Genomic DNA, 22936 nt, shown 5'->3' on the forward strand with positions numbered 1-22936 from the left:
GTTCATATCTGTCCTCAGATATTTAATAATTATCTAGCTGTGTGACCTTGGGCAAGTCACTTAACCCCAATGCCTTGCAAAAACCAAAAAAAAAGTCAATAAAACATTATAGAAAAAATGAATTCACCAACCTAAGAGCTAGGAGGCCTAGACATTTAAGTCACACCTTTGTAATCTGTCTCTAGGAGAGGACCAGGCATGCAAAGAGATTAGAACATAACAGACAGATTGAGCATTGTATTATTGTCCATTAAACATTATGAGAACCTGAAGACGGTCTCCAATGTATTATACAAATTCTCTAAGTAGGATTTATGGAAGGGCAGAAAAAAGAATTTTGTGTTCCAAATTTCATCCCTTTTACTTTTCCCTCCCTGAGATGGTAAGCAATCAAATATAGGTAATCCATGTGTAATTATGTAAAATATTTCCATGTTGGTCATTTTGCACAAGGGAAAAATGAAAGAGTAAAAAAAAATAGCATGCTTCAGTCTGTATTCTATCAATATCAGTTCTTTCTCTGGAGGCATATAGTATAGCTTCACCATAAGTTTTTTTTGGGATTGTCTTGGATCATTGTATCACTGAGAATATAGCTAAGTCATTCATAGTTTTTTATTGAACAATATTGCTGTTGTGTACAATGTTTTTCTGGTTCTGTTCATTTCACTATGAATCAGTTCATGTAAGTCTTTCCAGGTTTTTCTGAAATAATCCCTTTTTGTCATTTCTCATAGCACATTTCCATTGGAACAAAACAATCATACATCACAGTTTATTTAGCCATTTCCCAATTGTTGGACATCCCTTTGATTTCCGATTCTTATCCACCACAGAAAAAGCTGCTATAAATATTTTTGTGCAATATGTTCCTTGGGGATATAAATTTAGCAGTATTATTGCTAAATATATCAAAGGGTATGCACAATTTTAAAGCTCTTTGGGCAAAGTTCCAAACTGTTCTCCAGAGTGGTTAGATCAGTTCACAACTCCACTAAAATCTATCTCTGATTCTTAAGACTCTATCCAAACTCATTTACAATTCTCCTGAGACTCTTCCTGGACCTCTCCCCAGTTGCTAATGTGTCTCTTTTTCGAAATGACTTTGAATTTATCTAGTATGCCCTATTTCTGTATGTGCATATGTACTGCCTCCTCTGATGGAACCTAAGTTTCTTGACTGTGAATGTATGGTTTGTATTTTGCATTCTCATTGGCCCAGGGCAGAGTCTGGCATAGTAAGTGCTTAATAAATGTTTGATTGTTATGTTACTGCTATTATCATGTTATTGTTATGTTATAATTGTTACTTGCCCAGCAGTGGGAAGCCCTACTACAGTCAATTTAAGATATCTAAACCAGTTGCAAGGAAAGGCTCATGAGAAATGGCAATATAAAGTAAGGCTGTTAAAGTAAGGGCCTGATTGTGAAGGGCCACAAATGGTAGTCTGCAGGCAACAAGGAACTACAGAGTTGTGAGTAGAAGAATGACATGATCTAATATATACATTAGGAAATATACTTCAGCAGAAAAAACAGGCAAAGGATAAATCAGAGAAGGAGTGAGACCAGAAGCAGGAAGACTATTTAGAAGATTCTGATGATAATTCTCCTATGGGCTTGACTCAGGCTGGTGGCTATAAGGGTAGATGGACACCAGAGAAGTTAAGAAGACTGGACATGGGAAGCAAGGAAGCAGGAAGAGTCAGAAATGATTCTATGATTGCATGGACTTAGGGTGGTAATTTCAATAGAATTAAGAGAGTCCAGAAGGAAAAGCAGCTCCACATTATACTCAAAAGGCAATAAAACTGTGCATATCCTTTGATTCAGCAATATCACTAGTAGATCTGTTTCCCACATATGGCTTGTTTAATCATTAGTGTGGAGAAAAATATCTATCTGTACAAGAATATTCATAGTAGCTCTTTTTGTAGTGGCAAAGAATTAGGAAACTGAAGGGATATCCATCAATTGGGGAATGGCTAAACAAGCAGTGGCATATAAATATAATGGAATATAACTATTCTATAACAAACAGCAAATAGGCAGATTTCAGACTTACATGAACTGATGCTGAGTGAAGTGAGCAGAACCAGGAAAATACTGTATACCCTAATAGCAATATTGTGCAATGATCAACTATGATGGACTTAGCTCTTCTCAGCAATTCAGCAAAGATAATCCTAAAAGACCTATAATGGAAGATGCCATCCAAATCCAAAGAAAGAACTATGGAGTCTGAATTCAGATCAAAGCATGCTATCTTAATCTTTTTAATTCTGTTTTTTGGTTTTTTTTTTTGCTTTTCCATTTTTACTCTGATTCTTCTTTCAGAATATGAAATAGGAACATGTGTACTACGATTGTACATATAAGCAGTGGTGGAATTAAAATAAATTAACAATAAGTTTTCTGCCTTAATGACTGTCTTAAGTATACAAAAAGATATACCAAAAGGCAGTTTAATAGTTCATGAATTCAATACTCAAATAAAAATAAGAGGTACATAAAACTAAATTATGTTATATTACTCAAGGTAAGCAAATGTATCCATATGGAGTGAAAGCAAACATGTGACCACAGCAATCAATGTTGGAACATATGCATAATCAAAACCCATTCTACCTATTCTCTTTTTTCTTTCTACTTCCATGGTTTCTGAAATGGGTAATAAGATAGCCCTTGAAATCTATACTTTTATTGGTTCATTGTGTCCCAGATTCCTATTGGTTTCACTTCAGGGAACACCAGTGCACTCAAAATATCTCAGAAGAATTTTAGGCATAACACAAAGTAGAAACAAATGACAGCTTGTCACCCCTTCGTTGTTTGGCACTTTTTCCTTTATGTTCAATCTGTTTGTTTACAGAAGTAACAAAAACAAGGGAATTAAAATGTAATATTTCATCAAAGGTATAATGAGTTTTAAGAAAGCATAATTCCATCAATTTTTTTCACCTATGGATGGAATGAACATTACTACAGGCACTTAGGAAACTCTATTGCACACAGATTAACATTAAAAAAGACTAAGGGGAGGCAGCTAAGTGACGCAGTGGATAGAGCACAGGCCTTGAAGACAGGAGGACCTAAGTGCAAATTCAGCCTCAGACACTTAATAATTAACTGTGTGACCTTGGGCAAGTCACCATTGCCTTGCCAAAAAAAAAAGTAAGGAATGCAAATTTGTAATTTCCAGGCCCCCACCTTAGAAAGAACCATGATTATAAGTACCATTTTAACAACCTTTTCATCAAACTCAACATAAAATTCTGCTGAACTGGTGTGTACTGGCTGAATCCTACCACTGTGAATAACCTATATTGGATTACTTGCTATTCTAGGATGGGGGAAGGGTAAAAGGGAGAAAACATTACGATAATGTGTTTTTTTTCTTTCTGGTTTTTGCAGGGCAATGGGGTTAAGTGATTTGGTCAAGGTCACAAGTGACTGAGGCCACATTTGAACTCAGGTCCTCCTGACTCCAGGGCCGATGCTCTATCCACTGCACTATTTAGTTACCCCAACATTACAAAAATGAATGTTGAAAATTATCTGTACACATAATTGGGAAAACAAACAAATAAATAAATAAAAGCAGCTTCATCTTTTTTTAAATTTTTATTTATTTAAGGCAATGGGGTTAAGTAACTTGCCCAAGGTCATACAGCTAGGCAATTATTAAATGTCTAAAGTCATATTTGAAATCAGGTCCTCCTGATTCCTGTTCTATCCACTGTAGCACCTAGCTGCCCCAAAGTAGCTTCATCTTTGATATGCTGAGGAATGAGGTTCATAGAGGACAGCTTTCCAGAGACAGTGATGTAGGTTTAGAGTTTTGAAGGGAGACTACAATTTAATACTTGGGATCTGGGAATCATCTGCATGCAGAAAATAATTGAATCTATGGAAAAACTATTAGATCAGCAAGGCAGATAGTATAAACAAGGAAAGGGTAGCACCTTGAAGGGAACACCCATCCTTAGGGAGCTAGAGATGAATAATACTTGGAATGAAGACTGAGAAAGAGTAGCCAAATAGGTATGAAAGAACCAGGGCACAACAGTGTCACAAAAGTCAATGCTAGAGAACACAGCTATCCCTTCTACATTATGACTTTCCACATCATGACTTTTCCTATCTCAGTTTCAACATCTCACGGGTTGGCATAAGAAATTAAATGGGAATTTAGAGGGAGTTTTGAAGAAGTTGCAAAAGACATGTGGAAGCCAGTAGATGACATAGTGAAAGTTTAGAAACTCAGAAATACATAAAATATATGTACAGTATTATATAACATCAATATATTTTTATCTTTTAGTACCATAATAATTTAGACTTCTTTTCTGGTATGAAGGGAGGACCAAAAAATTTTATGTGAATTTTCCAGATTGCAGAGGTGCAATACCCTAACCCCTGTGATATGGAAGGGATAAAAGTATATCCAAAAGGAAGGATTATCATCTTAATTAACAATTCTATAATATATACAACAACCTTGTAAGTCAGGCAATAAAAAATACTCTGGGTTCATTTTACACATGAGGAAACACGGATAATACTCTTGACTCTTCCAAGGTTAAACAGCTAGAAGGTTTCTGAGATGGATTTCAGATCCAATTTCTGGTGCTCTTTCCATTATATAATGTGGCCTCTTAGTCTACCAAAGGAACTTGACTCATTCTGGGTCTGAATCCCCAGCAAGAATTTGGTACTAATATAGAAATGGGACATATAAAAAATGTAGAAGAAAAATCCCTCTTCCTTTCTCTACCAATGTTACTGGGTAGTTGAACTATAAAACCATATCGCTAACCAATTAAAAGCGGTATAACAATCAATTGCAGGTGGCACTAACTGGTCTGATACTGGCAACTCAGTCAACAGGAGATAGGGAATGCAGGCAATCATCCTCTTTCTCATACTCCTCACCTTTTAATTTAATACAGAAAAATCCCAAACAGCCTTCTGAGGAAGCAAAGTGTGCATTGTTGCTCCAAAAATGTTGGAGGCTAAGAAGAACAAGTAGAAAGGACTCCCACCTGGATTTAATTGTCATCCATTCAAGGCAGTGGCCACAGGCCTGATATGAATACTTACCTGGACGATGTGCTGATAGATCATGATGAGGCTGACCATCATGCTGATGTTGGCAAGCATTGAAAAGATGGACAGGGCTCTGAGGTTTCGGACAAATACCAGTAGCACCAGAAAAGGCAGGAAGGTGAGCATATAGAGTCGGGAGTCCATGGTGGGCGTCAGCAAAACAGTCTCATTGTTCTGGCAGTTGTTGGTCGTCATATTGGCTGCTTCTACCACCTTAAGTACAGGAGGAAATAATAGGAAAATTCTTTAAAAATTCATCAGGTAGAATTCAGTTAGAAGAACTACACAAAAAAGGATTGTGCACCTATGAAAACAAAGCACTGAAGGAATATATAGAATCTCTAAGAGATAGAGATATTTTATCTATCACTGTACCTTTTCAAACCTAGCAGAGGCCTTTGCACATAACAGGCAATTAATGCCCAGTGAACTAAACTGGTCCTTTGAAAAGTTTTGAAAATAAAAAGGCAAAGGCTTTCTTTAAGATCAGAGAACTGACTAGACTTGCAACAGTTCTTTCTGGCCCTAACATTTTTGAATTCAAATTTTCTCCTCATAGATGTCCAAAGAACAATGGTCCCAAAGGAATGACAGCTAGGTAGAAAGTTTGGCACTTAATTTTTTCACAAGTAGTCCAAGTGCAGAAGGTTCACTTAGTTCTCTTTCACCCTACCTGTTTAAAGTTGTCAGCCAAAAATACAAAGTACACACAGCAAAAGCCCAGTTGGGTGACAATCAGGAAGAAGCTCACAATGTGCCTACCAATGGGAGAAAATAAAAGGATAATTTGATTTTTAAAATGAAGCATTTCAAATGGATGAAAAAACAATTTATTACCTTAAAACTTTTACTAATAAAAATAAAGTCAAATCAAGTCAACAAGTATTTTTTAAGTTCTTACTATGTGCTAAACACTACAGATACAAAGAAAGGCAAAAATAGTTCCATTTGGAAGACAATATGCAAACAACTATTTACATACAAGACATATACAAGGTAAATTAGAAGTGATATCAAAGGGAAGGCTCTAGCATCAGAGGGGTCAGGTTATAGATTTTAGAAGCCAGAGGATTTCATATCTGATCCTGGAAGTAGACAATGGAAATACTGAGGAAGAAATGAATGGCATGGGCAGATCTGTTCTAAAGGAAGATTCTAAACAAATCATTCTTCTTTCTCAGATTATATATTGAAAACTCTCATCTTGTTCATTTCAAACTCCTATACATGGAAAGGGGGAAAAAATCCATCCCTATCTATAGTTAAAACTAGGTAGGAGGGGCAGCTAGGTGACACAGTAGATAGAGCACGAGCCCTAGAGTCAGGAGGACCTGAGTTCAAATCTTGTCTCAGACACATAATAATTAGCTAGCTGTGTGACCTTGGGCAAGTTACTCAACCCCACTGCCTTGCCAAAAAAAAAAAAAAAAAAATGGGTAAGAGAAGCAAAGTACTGTGAGAAATTATTTTGATTGGGTAGAGAAAAAGGGAGATTAAGAGAATCTTTTACAGTTAAGATTTTATATACACTTTCCCCCTTCAAGAAAAAGTCCAAACACAACAAAAAAAACCCTTTCCTGATCCTCCAACTGCTAATATTCTTCCTTCTAAACTACTTTATATTTGACTATTTTGCGTTTACTTTTAATCCTTTTATTCTACTGTATACCCCCTCAAAATGAAAGATTTTTATAAGTAAGGAGTATCTCATATTGTTTTTGTCTCTCAGAGTGTAGCACAGCCCCTAGCACAAGTTGGCAATAAATAAGAACACTAGGATACAGTAGTATTACAGAATCCACATGCATATCCTTATCTTCAAAAAACAGCTTTCAGGGGTGGCTAGGTGGCGCAGTGGATAGAGCACTGGCTCTGGAATGAAGAGTACCTGAGTTCAAATCCGGCCTCAGATACTTAATAATTACCTAGCTGTGTGGCCTTGGGCAAACCACTTAACCCCATTTGCCCTGCAAAAACCTAAAAAAAAAAAAATAACTTTCTTATTACATCAACCAAGCAACAAAATGGCCAACAAGCATTTATCAAATACCTTCCCCAGAGGGAATGACTCCGAAGCCAAGGGCTGGGACTAGATTCCAACCCATACATCACTGTATCTCCATAGTCCACGAAGGGTTTGTGCAGCCTGTAAAGGAGAAAAACACCCAAGCTGTCAAGAGGTGTAAAATCAGGAGGAAGAGAATGGCATTGGTAAAGCAGACCTGGCAGATCCTGTCACTGGACAGTCCCTTCTGTGTACCAGGGTATCAGACTCTTAAAACTTGGACTAGTCATAATGTGACAGTAACAAGGATTCAGACATCTTTTGAAAAGCATCTTATCTTGGGGCATGGAGAATCTAGAAGTTTAAGCATCCCTCTAATATAGTTCAACTTCATTCTTCCTGTCCTTTCCCCAAAACAAACTGGGAAACATTCATAGAGGAGAAGCTCATTTACTTAAGATCAAGTTGGCAAGACTGCCTGGACAAGAACACATAAAATGAATAATACAATCACTATTTTCTATTACTAATAGAGAAATATTACAAAGGCCCCTAGTTAGATTTCTCTCTTACCTTCATTAATCAGCTTCAATGTATAGAGAACATGGAATTAGAAAATGGTGTAGACCCAGTGTCTTTACTAAACGGTCCCAAAACAAAAACTATTAAACAGCTATATTCAAAGACGTAAAGGTTATGCATTCATATAAGCAGTGATTATAAGTTAGAGAAGAGATAGTTTTAATGAAGTTCAACAGAATTAGAGTTGGTCATTAAATCCCAAAGGATAAAATATTCATTCAAGAACAGAGACAAATACCTCTTACCTATGGCAGAAGTGATGAGCACACTTCACCAGGATGCCCATACAGTGCACAGCCACAATGCCCATGACTAAAAGACTGAGAGGACCAATCTGGAGAAAGGTAGTGTAGACAAGAAAAAAAAGCAAAAATAACTTTAAAAGATTAGTCCTATAACTAAATGAAATGCCCTGTGATTTCCACCACTTTGCAAAGGTTGGGGTTCATAGGAGTGGAATGTTGCATGTAACTTTGGGATGCTTTTTTTAAACGTATTACTAGTTTTTGCTGATTTTTTTTTGTTTTGAAAAAATCTTTGTTACAAGGCTCTCTGAGAAAGAGAAGGGATACAGGAGAAAATCTAGGCAATGTGAAAGCAAAATCTATTTTTTTTTAGAAATATAATTAATTCCAATTCCAAGTAGCAAGTTTTTGGGCAAACCTGGAGAGCAGAACATGATAAAGATTCATTCTATAATATGGAAACTGGCCTAAACTTTAGCACTCTTTTGAGATTGGGTTTCAATGAGGAAAAGTTTAGGTACATTATAGATCTCTGATGACTCTAGAACCGAAATGGGAAAATAATTAATTCATTTCCAAGAAGATACTAGATTTATTGAATTTTGAAGTTCTTCCCACAGTTGCCTTGGCAACACCAGACAATAACAGCCCAGGGGTCAGAGCTTCCAGTCTCTGTCCTAATGTCTAAAGGAAATTAGGATATCTCTAAACACAAAGATCTACTCTGAGACTGACCAATATGATCAGAAAGGACAATGATCAATGTTGGCAGGGATGTGGGAAATATGGGACACTGACATTAATACATTGTTGGTGGAGCTGCGAACTCATCCAACCTTTCTGGAGAGCAATTTGGAATTACACACAAAGAGCAACAAAAATGTGCATACCCTTTGATCCAAAAATACCACTACTCAGTCTATACCCTGAAGAGATGATGAAAAAGGGTAAAAACATCACTTGTACAAAAATATTCATTGCAGCCCTGTTTGTAGTGGCAAAAAATTGGAAATTAAGTGGATGTCCTTCAATTGTGGAATGGCTTAAGAAACTGTGGTATATATATGATGGAACACTATTGTGCTCTTAGAAACCAGGAGGGATGGAAATTCAGGGAAACCTGAAAGGGTTTGCATCAATTGATGCTGAGCAAAATGAGCAGAACCAGAAGAATATTGTACACCCTAACAGCAACATGGGGGCAATGGTCAACCTTAATGGACTTGCTCATTCCATCAGTGCAACAATCAGGCATAATTTGGGAGTATCTGTGATGGAGAATACCATGTGTATCCAGAGAAAGAATTGTGAAGTTCAAATAGATCAAAGACTATTACCTTTAATTTAAAAAAAAATCCGTTATCTTATTATGTAATCTTGCTATCTCTTATATTTTATTTATTTTTCTTCTTAAGGATGAGTTCTCTCTCAACACATTCAATTTAGATCAATATATAGCATGGAAACAATGTGAAAACTAACAGACTGACTTCTATGGAGGGGTGGGGGAGGGAAGCAAGATTGGGGAAAAATTGTAAAATTCAAAATAAATAAAATCTTTCATAGAAAAACCAAAAAGATCTACTCTGAGAATATCTTAAAAATCAATGAGTCAGGGGCAGCTAGGTGGTATAGTAGATAGAGCACCAGCCCTGGAGTCAGGAGGACCTGAGTTCAAATCCAGCCTCAGACACTTAATAATTGCCTAGCTGTGTGACCTTAGGCAAGTCCTGTAATCCCACTGCCTTATACAACTAAAAAAATAAATAAAAATAAACCCTCTAATAATAATAAAAAAATAATGAGTCAATCATTTAAGAAATGGAGTGGGATAGAAGAAGTAAGAAATTAGCCAAGAGCCTTCCTAGGAAATATACAGAATACTGAGTCAGTACCACAGTATAAACAGTGCCTCCTATCCCACAGCTATATGGAATTTGCTTTCTATTATGGGAGAGTCATTCTAATCAGTCAAAAAGCAAAACCAAAAACCCTTTCAAATTAAAAATTCGTGAAAACACGAGAAGTAATATGACACAGTGAATAGAAAGCTACCCTTACAGCCAAGTCTTGAATTTGATACATGTGTGTAACCATGAGGGTAAATCACTTAACTTCTTTAGGTAACAAGTCTCTTTAAGACTTAAGATGAGGGGGCAGCCAGGTGGCACAGTGGATAGAGCACCAGCCCTGGAGTCAGGAGTACCTGAGTTCAAATCTGATCTCGGACACATAATAATTACCTAGCTGTGTGACCTTGGGCAAGTCACTTAACCCCACTGCCTTGCAAAAAAACTAAAAAAAAAAAGGAGAGAGAAAAGTAAAGAAAAAAGACTTAAAATGAAATAACAGTGCATCTGTGAATGAGTTTTGATATTTGTTATTCAGTCATATCTGACTCTGTGACATCATTGGGGGTTTTCTTGGCAAAGATATTGGAGTGATTTGTTATTTCCTCTCCAGTTTATTTTACAAAAGAATCTACTGAGGCCAACAGAGTTAAGTAACTTGCCCAGGGTCACATACCTACTAAGCATCTGAGGATAGATTTGAAATCAGGAAAACGAGTCTTCCTAACTCCACCAAGCACACTACCCATTATGCCACCTAGTTGCCCTACATTTCTATATTAGGAATTCCTATCTCACAATTTCCCTATACTTAAAAGGAGACAACATCAGACCAAAAAAAAAATAAATAAAAGCAATTAACATTTATTTTCTCAGAATTTTGTGGAATTCCTCCCTCCTTCCCTCAGTACATATTTCTCTTACCAAGATCCCTGCATTCTTCACTGCCAGGGGCAGCCCCAGGAGACCTGTGCCAATATTCCCTTTCAATAAATGGATCAAGGTTTGGAACCATCTGTGGTAATGAAGAGAGACAATGGAGGGTTAGAGTGGATGGGTGCCCCATGCTCAACTCCTGGCTGTAGCTCCAGAACTTGTTGGATAAAAACAAAGCAGTAGGTCAAGGTGTCTTTGGGGCTGTCTCTCAGCACCACTATCCTCTCTTAGCATATGCAAAGCTTGTGCTAATGATTAAGCTGGGGATTGTAACAATCATCCAAGACAAGCACATGAAACCTAACTGGAAGGCCAGTCTTAAGAATGAAAAACTGAATCAAGAAGATGTCTCAAATGAATACAGCAAATGCTCAGAGCTAATAAAGAATGCTTCTTGATTAATAAAGAATAGTAGGATATGAAATAGTAGAAAAACTGCCTCCAGTTTCCTTACCTATAAAATGGGAGTAATACATGCATCATCTAACTTCAAGACTGTCATAAACAAAAGATTATAAGCTCTCTTACTTCTCTACTTTGCATCTTAAAGCCCTTCAACATATTCATCCATCTTTCCCTCCAGCATCAGAGGAAGAGCTCATTCTTTTCCTTGTCTACTCCCCAACACAGCTCCTCCCCTCACTCTCATAGACTGTTCCCTTTCTGTCAATGTTTTCCTTCTCGAAACCTTCTTCCTAATTGTCTGTGCAACCATGATAAAGTATTGCATTCATGAAAAACCTTCCATTTACTCTGCTGTCCTGAGTCACCTTCTTTTAGCCTTTACTGCCATACTCCAAAAACTGTATATCCTCATATCCTCTACTTCCTCACTCCCCACACTTTCATTAACTCACATCTTGAATTGGAACCTTTCTCCAAGATGACCAATGATCTCTTCTCCATTAATATGATAGTTTATTCTCAGTCTTCCTGACCTCTGGGTAGCTCCCAACACTACTAAGAACCCTGCCTTCCTTGACATTCTCTTTTACCTTAGGCTTCCATGCTCTTTTTTGATTTTCCTCTTACCTCTCTGTTGGCTAGCCTTTCATCCATCTCCAACAGCCTATGCAATAGTGACAGATGGTTAGAGTTCTTTTATCAGTCTTTTCCTATTTCCCATAGGTTAAAGTAAATCCTCTACATATGTAGAGATCATTTATAGATGATTCTCAAAGTATATATTTAGATCTAATCTTTCTTTATCAACTCCAGTCTTACATTAACTGCATGCTGAATATCTTCACTTATATATATCTCCACCTAAGGCAGGACTCTTACATGTCCAAAACAGAAATTATGTTACCCTTTAAACTTAACCCTTCCTTTAACACCCTATTTCGGTTGAGGGTATCATCATACTCCCTGTTGACTAGATTCCTAACTTCAAAGTCATCTTTAATTCTTTCTTCTTCCTCACATATGCAGCCAGTTTCCAAGTCTTGTTGATTTTACCCATAGAACATCTCTGGCAAACATCTCTTTTCCTCTAGTCACACAGCTACCAGTCACCTGAAATACTGTAATAACCTAATTAATCTTGCTGTATTCCTGCATCCCCTATCCCCAATTGCTAATATTTTTCTCCTTTGCCCCTGTAATTACTTAGTAAATTATTTAGTATCAATCAATCAACATTTTATAAATACTTATAACTTAACATGTGCCAGGCACTGTGTTAGGTACCAAGGATACAAATATAATAGTGAAAATGGCCCCTGTCCTCAAGGAGCAAGCAATCTAGCTGGGATTACCTATACATAGATTAAAATACAAAATAGATACAAGGCATTGGGGAGAGAGATTAGGAGCTGGAGGGTCAGGGAGAATCAGGTAAGGCCTCATATAGAAGAGCTACAGCTGAACTTTAAAGTAAACCAAGGATTCTAAGAGACAAATATGAGGTGGATTTGGTGATTAGTCATTAGTAAATTCATTCAGGCAATCAATAAGCACTTATTAAGCACTGTATAGTAAACACTGTCCTAAGCACTAAGTAAAAAGAAGGACAAAAATAGCCTCTGCATTCAAGGATCTCACATTCTAAAGAGGATAAATATGAAAAAAAAATAGCTGTAATATCCTATGAGAAACATCAAGAAGACACATTTGGTTATACATTATGGGGTTGGGGAGGGTGTATTGTTTCAGAAGACTAGAACAGTAGACTGAGGTTCTACTGCAAAGGGGAAAAACACAAATAGATGAATTTTTATTTAATTGTTAGAGCTACAGTAGGGGATGGGACCATCAGAATACAATTTAAGACTGTTTCCTCTCCAAGTCCAACCCCCATGCCTTTCTAATTAAAGGAATACTTCTCACTGGTACTACTGCTCCAAACAAAATTTCCTCCAATTTTTAATTTCTAAATGTATAATGGAGAGCTGTAGAGAGAGGGTTAACAAATGGACAGTCCAAGAACTACACTGCTATCTATAAGACAGTAAAAGAATTTGCCTTCTTTTTGCCCTGTCAAGTCTGACCATGTCATTATCCTAGGCAATCAAAACCAGAGACTCTCTAATTCCTTTAGGATAAATACAAACTCCTCTGGCTATTAAAAAACCTTCACAAGATGGCTCTAACCTTTCTAATCTTAATGAATACTGCTCAGCACAATGCTGTGTGATGAGGCAAATTGGTTTCCTCTCTGCTCCTTTTCCAAGCCACCATCTCTTGCTCCTGGTATGTCTCCCCTGACAGGATGGTCTTTCATCTTATGGTAGTTTACTCCTGCAAGTTTACATGAGGAGTTTACTCATTGCAAGTTCCCTATGCCAATGAAATCACAGCCAGTTGGATTATTTAAAAGTACCAAGAGCTAAATCACTACTTATTAGAGAAATGCAAATTAAAGCATTTCTGAAGTACACTTCACACCTTTCAGACTGGCCAATATGACCAGAAAGGTCAATGCTCAATGTTGGAAGGGATGTGGGAAATCTGGGACACTAATACATTGTTGGTGGAGCTGTGAACTCATCCAACCTTTCTGGAGAGCAATTTGGAATTACGCCTAAAGGGCAACAAAGATGTGCATACCCTTTGATCCAGCAATACCACTACTGGATCTATACCCTGAAGAGATGATGAAAAGAGGGTAAAAACATCACTTGTACAAAAATATTCATAGCAGCCCTGTTTGTGGTGGCAAAGAATTGGAAATCAAGTTAATGTCCTTCAATTGGGGAATGACTTAACAAACTGTGTTATATGTATGTCATAGAACACTATTGTTCTATTAGAAGCCAGGAGGGACATGAATTCAGGGAAACCTGGAGGGATTTACACGAACTGATGCTGAGTGAGATTAGCAGAGCCAGAAGAACATTGTACACTCTAGGGGTGATGTCAACTTTAATAGACTTGCTCACTCCATCACTGCAACAATCAGGCACAGTTTGGGGGGTATCTGCAATGGAGAATACCATCTGTATCCAGAGAAAGAATTGTAGAGTTTGAAACAAAGACCAAAGACTATTATCTTTAGTTAAAGAAAATTATCTTATTATGTGACTTTGCTATATCTTATACTTTATTTTTTTTTCTTAAGGATATGATTTCTTTCTCATCACATTCAACCTAGATCAGTGTATAGCATGAAAGCAATGTAAAGGTTAACAGACTGCCTTCTGTGGGGGCTTGGAAGAGGGAAGTGAGATTAGGGGAAAAATTGTAAAATTCAAAATAAATTAATTAAATTTTTTAAAAAAGTACCCAGAACTTCCCTGGACCAGAAAACCTGGAAAGAACAAAATCTAAACAGCAAATTAGATTCTCAGGGACAAAGAGTTCTAAACACAACCTCTCTATACCTTATAACTTAATAATACCAAATGTAAAATAAGAGAATAACTCAAATATATTATACAAGGCTATTGATAAAAAGAAGAAAAATAATCCACAATAGAAACAAAAGTCACTGCAAAGTAAGAATGCCACTTACGTTGTCCCATTGGTTTCCCCAAACCGTTGGTAGGAACTCGAGTTGGAGAAGTCATCTAGTCCATTGGAAGGGGATTCTGTGGGGCTCACTTCAGTAGAACTGTAGTCATTGTAGTTTTCATTCCGTAGTCGCTGAGTAGACATAGTGGCTGCAGGGACAGGAGCAGGGTTTAGACTTTCAGTAGCCTTGGCTTTTAATTCTAGTCCCTTAGTAGGTTGTGGAACAGGAGCAGCCATGGCTGCAAAGCCTAAGTGGCCACTAGGTATGGATGAAGTACAGCACAGTGGTCTGGCATTATATAAAACTGAAGAGGTACAAAGTACACAAGGTAGAGCAAAGCTCACTGCTTTTATACTTTGCTTCCCAACATTTTCTTTTAATGATATCCATAAATTTCTAAATTTACCACAACACACCTAGAAGTAAGAACCAGTTAAAAGTGAGAATAGGAATGCTTTCAAGTGTGAAAGAAAGAACTCTCTACTGGGGTTCATAGAGAAGTATCAGACTTTTCCCCACATGTGTCCCTACCCCCTAAGTCTATCAAATTTTCTGTTTCCATTAACCCCAACAATCTTAAGAAGTAATGGCAGTGGGAAAGAGGAAAGGAAAGGAGGGTGGTAGAAAAATGTGGAATTCATGAACTTGCAAATGGATGAACGCTGAAAACTACTTTTGCCTGTAATTGAAAAAAAATAAAATAAAGTGCAAAAAAAAGGAGTGGCAGGTGGCTAATATGGAAATACGTTTTGCATGATTTCACATGAATAATCAATATCGTATTGCTTGGGTGGGGGCATGGATGGGAAGGAGAGAATTTGGACATCAAAATTTTAAAGAGTTAATTGTTTAAATTATTTTTTACTTGTACTTGGGAAATATTTAGTGAAAAAAAAAAGAAGGAAAAAGAGATCACAGAAACAGCAAGGAATCTCAGAAGCTCTCATATCCCAAAGACTAGAATGGAGAAGCATGACTGCTATTTTCTTTCATACTTCCTTATCTCTTTTTTGGGCATAAGTATTTGTAGAGATAAAAGGAAAACTGTTTTGTCATGGTGAGGGAATTGAGGAAAGGGAAATATAACTGCTTTTACTGGAGTAAGGAAGATAGGGGAGAAGAAATAGTGCCTACATAGTCTGCCTTGCATAGCAAGATAACATCTTGGTAGTCACTCCACTCCACTCCTCCCAAAGGAAGGTTTGCTGAACATGGTGAAGGTCATTGAAGCATATGAATGAGAACAATTGCTTTACCAAGTTCTCCCAAAGTATGACTCTGCTCACCTATTTAGGGTAATAACTCAGTTTATTTGAGACAGAGCTTATTGACTCCTAGGTTCCTACCCATGTATCTTCAATCCTCTCACCTGTATGCAACACCATCTGCTAAAGAAAAAAGTCTACCATCCATTCAGGGAGCCATATTTGCAGCATTATGTTGAATTCCATGGGTCATTTAATGATAGTTGAGGTATGTTTGGAGGAAGAGAGGAAACAGAATACTATCTGGTAATTAGTTGAAAAAATTTAGAATGGTTAAGAAAATGGAGGAGAAAATATTTAGGATGGAACTGAGCTCTTTCTTCAAGTATCTGAATGGCTATTCTATGTCTTTAAGCTCAGACATGGAGCTTATGAAACCTGAAGATAAAATTTTGTTAAAGACTCTAAAAGAGATACTAAGAGGTCATGCTAGCCCACTGATGTCATCTGCAAGACAGCAAGGTTCTCTTAGAGATAAAGATACATAAAAAGTACCTATCAAGTGAGAGGCTTAATTTTTGGTTGCATGGATTTTTATCAGCAGCATTTCACCATTTATAAGACTCCCAGACTTCTTGAGTTTGACAAATATTGATATGGTTTAAGTTATGGAGGGTTCATTTATTGTTTCATTTTCTTCCAAATTTAGTACACTGAACACTGTCAACTGTGATCCTAAATATAAAGAGTAACCCATCTGTAAGTCATTGAAGACACAGAAAAAAGGGGTATGAATACATACCCTTCCTTCATCCCCAGTAAGAATCATAATAGTCAGTTTGAAGATAGCATTTATAAGAAACATTAAGAATACAATCTACTACTTTAAGTACATCTCCATAGACTGAGATTATGGTTTTGCTTGGAGGGCTTAAGCTCATCAGGAACATTTTTTTTCCTTCAAAACTGTGTTATGATAAGCACAAGGACATGGTAGGCACTGCTACAAGAAGAACAAGGGGCCTTAACTAAGATGACTTACTGACAAGGTGCCTGACCAGTTCCCAAATATCTCAGTCTAGTGAAAAATTAAAATTGATGACAGATCAGATAATTATCAAGAAGTCCACATTAAGTGCTCTTTCATCCAAAAACTACATGCAAAAAAGTCAGCCAAAATCCTATAGACAACAGAAAAGGGAGTTTTCAACAAATGTAAAAAGGAACCAAAGACAGGCAAGGAACATGCATAGTCTGTACAGCTCTATGTCAACAAGACTGGTAGGCCTTCCAGCCCCAGAAAAGAGTAGCAAACTTTATCCCAAGGAGTGAAAGGAACAATTAGAATTTGAGGTTTCCATCAATTAGGGAAAGGGTAATATATGAATATAATTAATGGTCTACTACTGTCCCATAAGAAATGATGAATTCATTTCAGGGAATCCTTGGCAGTTTGAACTACTGCAGAATAAGGTGCGCAAAATTGGGAGAACAGTTTATACAACAACAACATCTGGAAAGAAAAACAACTCTTAAAGATTTAAGAACTCAGATGAGTATAGTGTCTCATTATGTCTATATTCTCCAGAGTAAGAGAATATATTATTCACTTTCTGTCAGAAGATAGACTCAAGGTACTGAAATAAACATACAAAGAAACATGCATGGCCACTGTGTGTACTCATTTTGCTTGATTATGTTTATTTATTATAAGTATCATCCCTCTTTATTTCTCCTAATTTTTAAGAGTGGGGGGGACTGTTAGAGAGGGAATGCAATAATGATGCTCCCCCAAAAAGGTCATTGAAATGTTTTTTTTTTTTAAAACCTAAGTGACATTCTCCAATCCTTACTTTTTCTTCTCCTTATCTAATCTGTTGTCAAATCTTACATTTTCTACTTCCAAAAGTCTTGGAACACTACCACCACCAACAGGACCTCATTACTATTACTCAGCTTGGGCTAATTCAACAGCCTTCTAATTAGTTTATCTGCATCAAGTTTCTCCTTACTTTAATTCATTATCCATTCAGCTTCCACACTGTTTTTGAGGGCAATGGAAGAAATTTCCTATTGGGAGAAGAGGGCAAGAGAGTATGTCAGAGGTTACTCAGTGAGAAGGCCCAAGTGTCTGAGAGAAGTTCTATTCAATTGAAAAAGCGCTCTCCAAAGTTATCAATAATCTTTTGACAGTCAAATCTAATTGCCTTTACTCAATTCTCATTTAATACTCCTCAAAATTGAGTCAGGCTCTAGATTTAATGAGCTACTAAGAATCTATTGTAACCTGTAAGTCTACAAAACCATAAGCAGTGCTAAAACTGTTTTTTCTAGGCAGAATCATCCACCTTAAGGAAAATAGAAACCATAAGAATTGTAACAGAGGGAAGAAATGAATTAAAGCCCTGGAAAAGAATACCATTATATTATAATAAGTGGTTTCTAATTTGATCTATGTATATGGCTCCATTATTCCATAACACCCCATTATTAGACAAAGGGGAATTATGAAACTCTAGCTGTGAATTCACTGATATTTGAAAGTCATATAGCAATTTGTGCTTCTCCCTACAGAATTAAGACCTTTTTTCAAAACAAGATCCTAAAAGTGATAAAGATACCAAAAAAGTACCTATTAAGTAATACAGTCTGCATTTTTGGTGACAGAAATGGATTTTTTCAATAGTAACCTTTTACCAATTATGGCTACGAAAGTTTGTTAAATTTGGCAAATATTATTTTGGTCTCAAGGTCATTCAGGGAGCAATCATCTCATTTTATTCCAAATTTAGTACATTAAACAAAGTCAAGTGCAATCACAAGTAAGGAAAGAGTAACCTTCACAGACATTGAAAGAGGGATGAATACCATCCCTGTTCTGACACCTATTCATTATAACCAGTTTTATATAGTGGCAATGGAGTTCTAATCCACTCTCAGACACTTGACTTGTACTTAGCTGTGTGACCTTGAACAACTTCACCCTGAATGCCTCACATCCAGGGACATCTCCAGTCATCCTAATTCATATCTGGCCCCAGGACCCAGATGGTTCTGAAGGAGAAGGTGAGGTCAGTGACTAAGCACAGCATCCCTTCACTCAAAATCCAATTCACATGCTTTTCATGGAATCACCTTCCTGATGTCATAGGCATCTATCAGCATCTATCAGCATCAAATGAAGGACAAGCATTTTAATATTGGGGATAGAGTCTATAACTTAAATAGTTAATCATAGGTTAAGATTGTTTGAATATTTCAAACCTAAGGAAGGGGGAGAGAAAAGGACAGAAAAAAAGGAAAAGGAAAGATGTCAGAACTGGAAAAAGGTCCTAGAACATAAAACATGAGTGATAAAAAGTAATTTTAGAGCACATCTAGACCAACCATATTCTTTTGTAAATGACAAGAAAAAAGTCAAGAGAGTCTATTTGACTTGTATAGTTACACAGTTAATAGATCCAGAACTAACAAACTCAGTTCTCCTAATTCTTAGATTTGTAGGCTCAGTTTAGAATCAATAGAGTATCCATGTAGTCAATTCAATAAACTGAAAATGCAGAATGACCTCAGTGGCATTTGTCAGAGAAGAATGGAATGGAATAGAATGATAGGCCTTTACACATGTCAGATTAGAAACCATAATACCATTTTGATGGTATTATTCTTTTTTCTATCAATTGACTAACAAACAAATATACACTATTTATTTATGATGAATGTTCCTCCTTTAATACTTTTTAGTTGTAAATCAGGCATTAAACCTAGACTTGATTATCTAATGAGAATCTGTCATAATCTGTGGTACAGTAAATTATATGCAATACTAAAATTTTCATTAGACAGAATCAACTACCATAAAAAAAACAGTCTACTAGAAGACACATAGTCAAGTTAACATAGCCAAACTGACAAGTCAAGAATTATTTAAGACCTGATTTGTATTTACAAGATATAAACATATAGATACAGATTCGAAAAACTGATGATGATCCCAAAGGGAAGAGACTGGCATTAAGAAGCATTGGAGGGGGGCGGCTAGGTGGCATAGTGGATAAAGCACCGGCCCTGGAGTCAGGAGTACTTGGGTTCAAATTCGGTCTCAGACACTTAATAATTACCTAGCTGTGTGGCCTTGGGCAAGCCACTTAACCCTGTTTGCCTTGCAAAAACCTAAAAAAAAAAAAAGCACTGGAAGTACAGCTAGGTGGTGCAGTGGATAGAGCACTGACCCTGGAGTCAGGAGTACCTGAGTTCAAATCCAACCTCAGATACTTAATAATTACCTAGCTGTGTGCCAAGAGATTTTTTCAGAAGATGAGATGATTTTGTCTGCGTTTGAAGGAATCCAGAGGAGCCAGGAGGCAACGATGATGGAGGAAAGAATGAAAGGAATGGAGTATAGTTAGTGTTGCATGGATTTGCAAAATGGAGGACTTTTTGAAAGGAACAGAAAGGTCAGTATCATGAAGTGGGGGGGGGGTAAAATATAAGAAGACTGGATGGGAATGAAGAAATCAGATTATGAGGAACTTTAGATATCAAATACAGAATCTGATCCTAAAGGTAAGACAGATTCAACGGAGTTTAGTGAATGGGATAACAGAGTCAGATTTGTTCTTAAGGAAGATCACAGTAACAGAGCTGCATCTGAACTAGAGTAGGAAGAGACTTGAGTGAGGCAGAAGAAAACCAGCAAAGTCCTGCAATACTCCAGGCAAGAAGTGGTGAAGGCCTGCACCAAGGTAATAGTGTCAAATGAAAAATCCTTCCAGTGTCAAACATTATAGAAATGTTTCTAATAAAATTTCTGTATAGAGTTCCATCAATTTGTGTTATTCTATTTGACAGAAGGCAGCTATGAATATCTGGAAGAGAACTCTCTAATATCTGATCTCACAGCATTCTGTACTCCTCCCATCTTAATGCTATATTCAGAAGGACAAGGTCCTAAAAGTGATAGAGCTAAATAACAGGTATCCATCAAGAAACATAGTGTACATTTTGGTGATAGGAATGCATTTTATCAGCAACCTTTCACCAATTATAACTACTTGAAGCTTGTTAAGTTTGCCAAACATTGGTATGGTCTCAAGGTCATTCAGGAAGTAATTAGCATATTGATTTTGTTCTGAATTTAGTACACTGAACAAAGTCAAATTTCATCATAGGTAAAAAAAAGTAGAAACCCACTACAGGATTAATAGGTAGAAGTACAAAGTCCTACAAGATCACATATTGGAAAGATTACATCCAGTTGTTCATAATTGTTCATTTGCCCAATGGAGTGGTACAGAATGAAAACCTTCTACACATGTTAGATTAGAATATATAATGACATTTTGATGGTATTACTCTTCTTTTCCATCATTTAACTTTGGAAGGCATTCTAAAGCACATACTCACCTTATCACCTATACTAAATCTTGAAGGTAGGGACCATGCCTTTCTTATTTTTATCTCTATCTATCAGCATCCAACATTCAGTGCCTTGCAAATAGAAAATATTTATTAAATGCTGATTTAATTGTCAAGTAATCAAATATTAGTTGCTTGTCAAATCTGTGGATGGCATGAAACTTGGAGTAATCATATGTTGGTCAAAAAAATTGGGAACCAAAAAGATCAAGATAGATTGGAATGATCTGCCAAACCTAGCAAGCCTAATAAAATGTACTTTAATGAAGAAAAATTTAATGTCACAGTACCACTTATGTTTTGTGTTAAAAGAATCAAAAGCAAAAGCATAGGATGAAGGAAAGATGGTAATTCATATGAAAAAGACTTATGTCAATATAAAGTAATAGTCTGGCACAAAAGTAAAAACTAAAGTCATAAGAAAACTATCATGTTAGGAACTCTGCCCAGTCTAGACCACTACATTACAGAAAGGAAAGTGACAAACAAATTTAGTAGTACAGAAGACAACTAGAATGGTCAGGTATTGATGCCACACACAGAAGAACTGAGGTAACTGGGGATGATTGGGATGAATAAGAGAAAACTTATAGGTAAGAAGAGCAAATGGAATAAGAGGGAAGAGATATAATTATTATTTTCAAGTATCCAAAGGTCCATGGTAAGGAAGGTATATTGACTTTTTTAGTTTGGGTCCTGTGAAGCAGAATTAGATCTAATATATAATACATACATAATGTGCACATGCCCATATTAATAATATATATATATATATACATACATATATATTTATACTTTAACATGTACATTATGTTATGGAACATACTTTTAAAATTTGATCAAAAATAAAATATTTTGATCACCAGATTAAACTACAGGATGCTTTAGAAGGGGCTCCTGCCCAGTATTAGCTTACTCTGACATTTTCCTTGGTCTCTTACAGCTCTGAGATTATATGAATAAATAATGAATCCAGAGAATTAGGCCACCAAACTTTCTCTCTGGCAAAGTCAGGAATAATAAATTAAGGATTAAATAGACAAATATCTCTTAAAGGTTACATTCAAATATGGCTACATGATGAAAATGAAAATACTAAGTATCCTTGATTCAACTGAGACTTGAATCTTCAAATCAAAGTGGAGATCAGGGGGAAAAAAAAGTATTATCAGCAATGATTCCTCAATATCTAAACCAGATGGAAGTGCTATATATGCCTTCAGTTATTCAACAACTATTTTCTAAGTACTTACACTATGCTTGTCATAAGGGAGGTACAAATAAAATAAAGTTCTAGCTCTCATAGTACTTTTAATCTATTAGGTGAAATACCACTCACATAGATATGCAATATAACAATATTCAACAATATAATACCAAATAGAAAAAGAGCTCAAGACAAATACAGGTAGTTATATAAGACTGAAGGAATGAAAATCATTTCTGCCTGTGTATGTGTAGGGGTGGAAGAAGATGGGGGAATCAGAGAACAATTTGCAGAGAATCAATAGAATGAATTTTAAGACTAGAGTTGGGCTCATAGGGGAAAAAAAATAGTCTATAGCCTGGAAAATGCTGAGTTTCTTTCTTAAGTAAAGCATAATTGAATTGAATTAGAGCATAATACATTAGAA

At 36.4% G+C, this 22936-nt stretch overlaps 1 protein-coding gene across 2 annotated transcripts in view; it reads right to left on the reverse strand.

Moving 5' to 3' along the window:
- Nucleotides 1-19918, reverse strand: part of SLC36A1 (solute carrier family 36 member 1) — a 50335-nt gene extending 30417 nt beyond the window's left edge. The window contains exons 1-6 of one of the 2 annotated variants that reach the window (XR_012473771.1): nucleotides 14680-19916; nucleotides 10716-10806; nucleotides 7942-8030; nucleotides 7160-7255; nucleotides 5783-5867; nucleotides 5104-5322 (exon numbers count right to left, since the gene is read on the reverse strand). Coding sequence is in view for 1 of the 2 variants with exons in the window: in XM_074212578.1 (XP_074068679.1) it covers nucleotides 5104-5322; nucleotides 5783-5867; nucleotides 7160-7255; nucleotides 7942-8030; nucleotides 10716-10806; nucleotides 14680-14915 (816 nt within the window). In the remaining variant the exon portion in view is untranslated. Of the gene's footprint in view, nucleotides 1-5103; nucleotides 5323-5782; nucleotides 5868-7159; nucleotides 7256-7941; nucleotides 8031-10715; nucleotides 10807-14679 lie in introns of both variants that reach the window. The other variant, XM_074212578.1, reaches the window with a different exon arrangement.
- Between the last annotated feature and the right edge of the window lie 3018 nt (nucleotides 19919-22936).

The sequence above is a fragment of the Macrotis lagotis genome, chromosome 1, assembly GCF_037893015.1.
Source record: "Macrotis lagotis isolate mMagLag1 chromosome 1, bilby.v1.9.chrom.fasta, whole genome shotgun sequence".
Classification (NCBI taxonomy): Eukaryota; Metazoa; Chordata; class Mammalia; order Peramelemorphia; family Peramelidae; genus Macrotis; species Macrotis lagotis.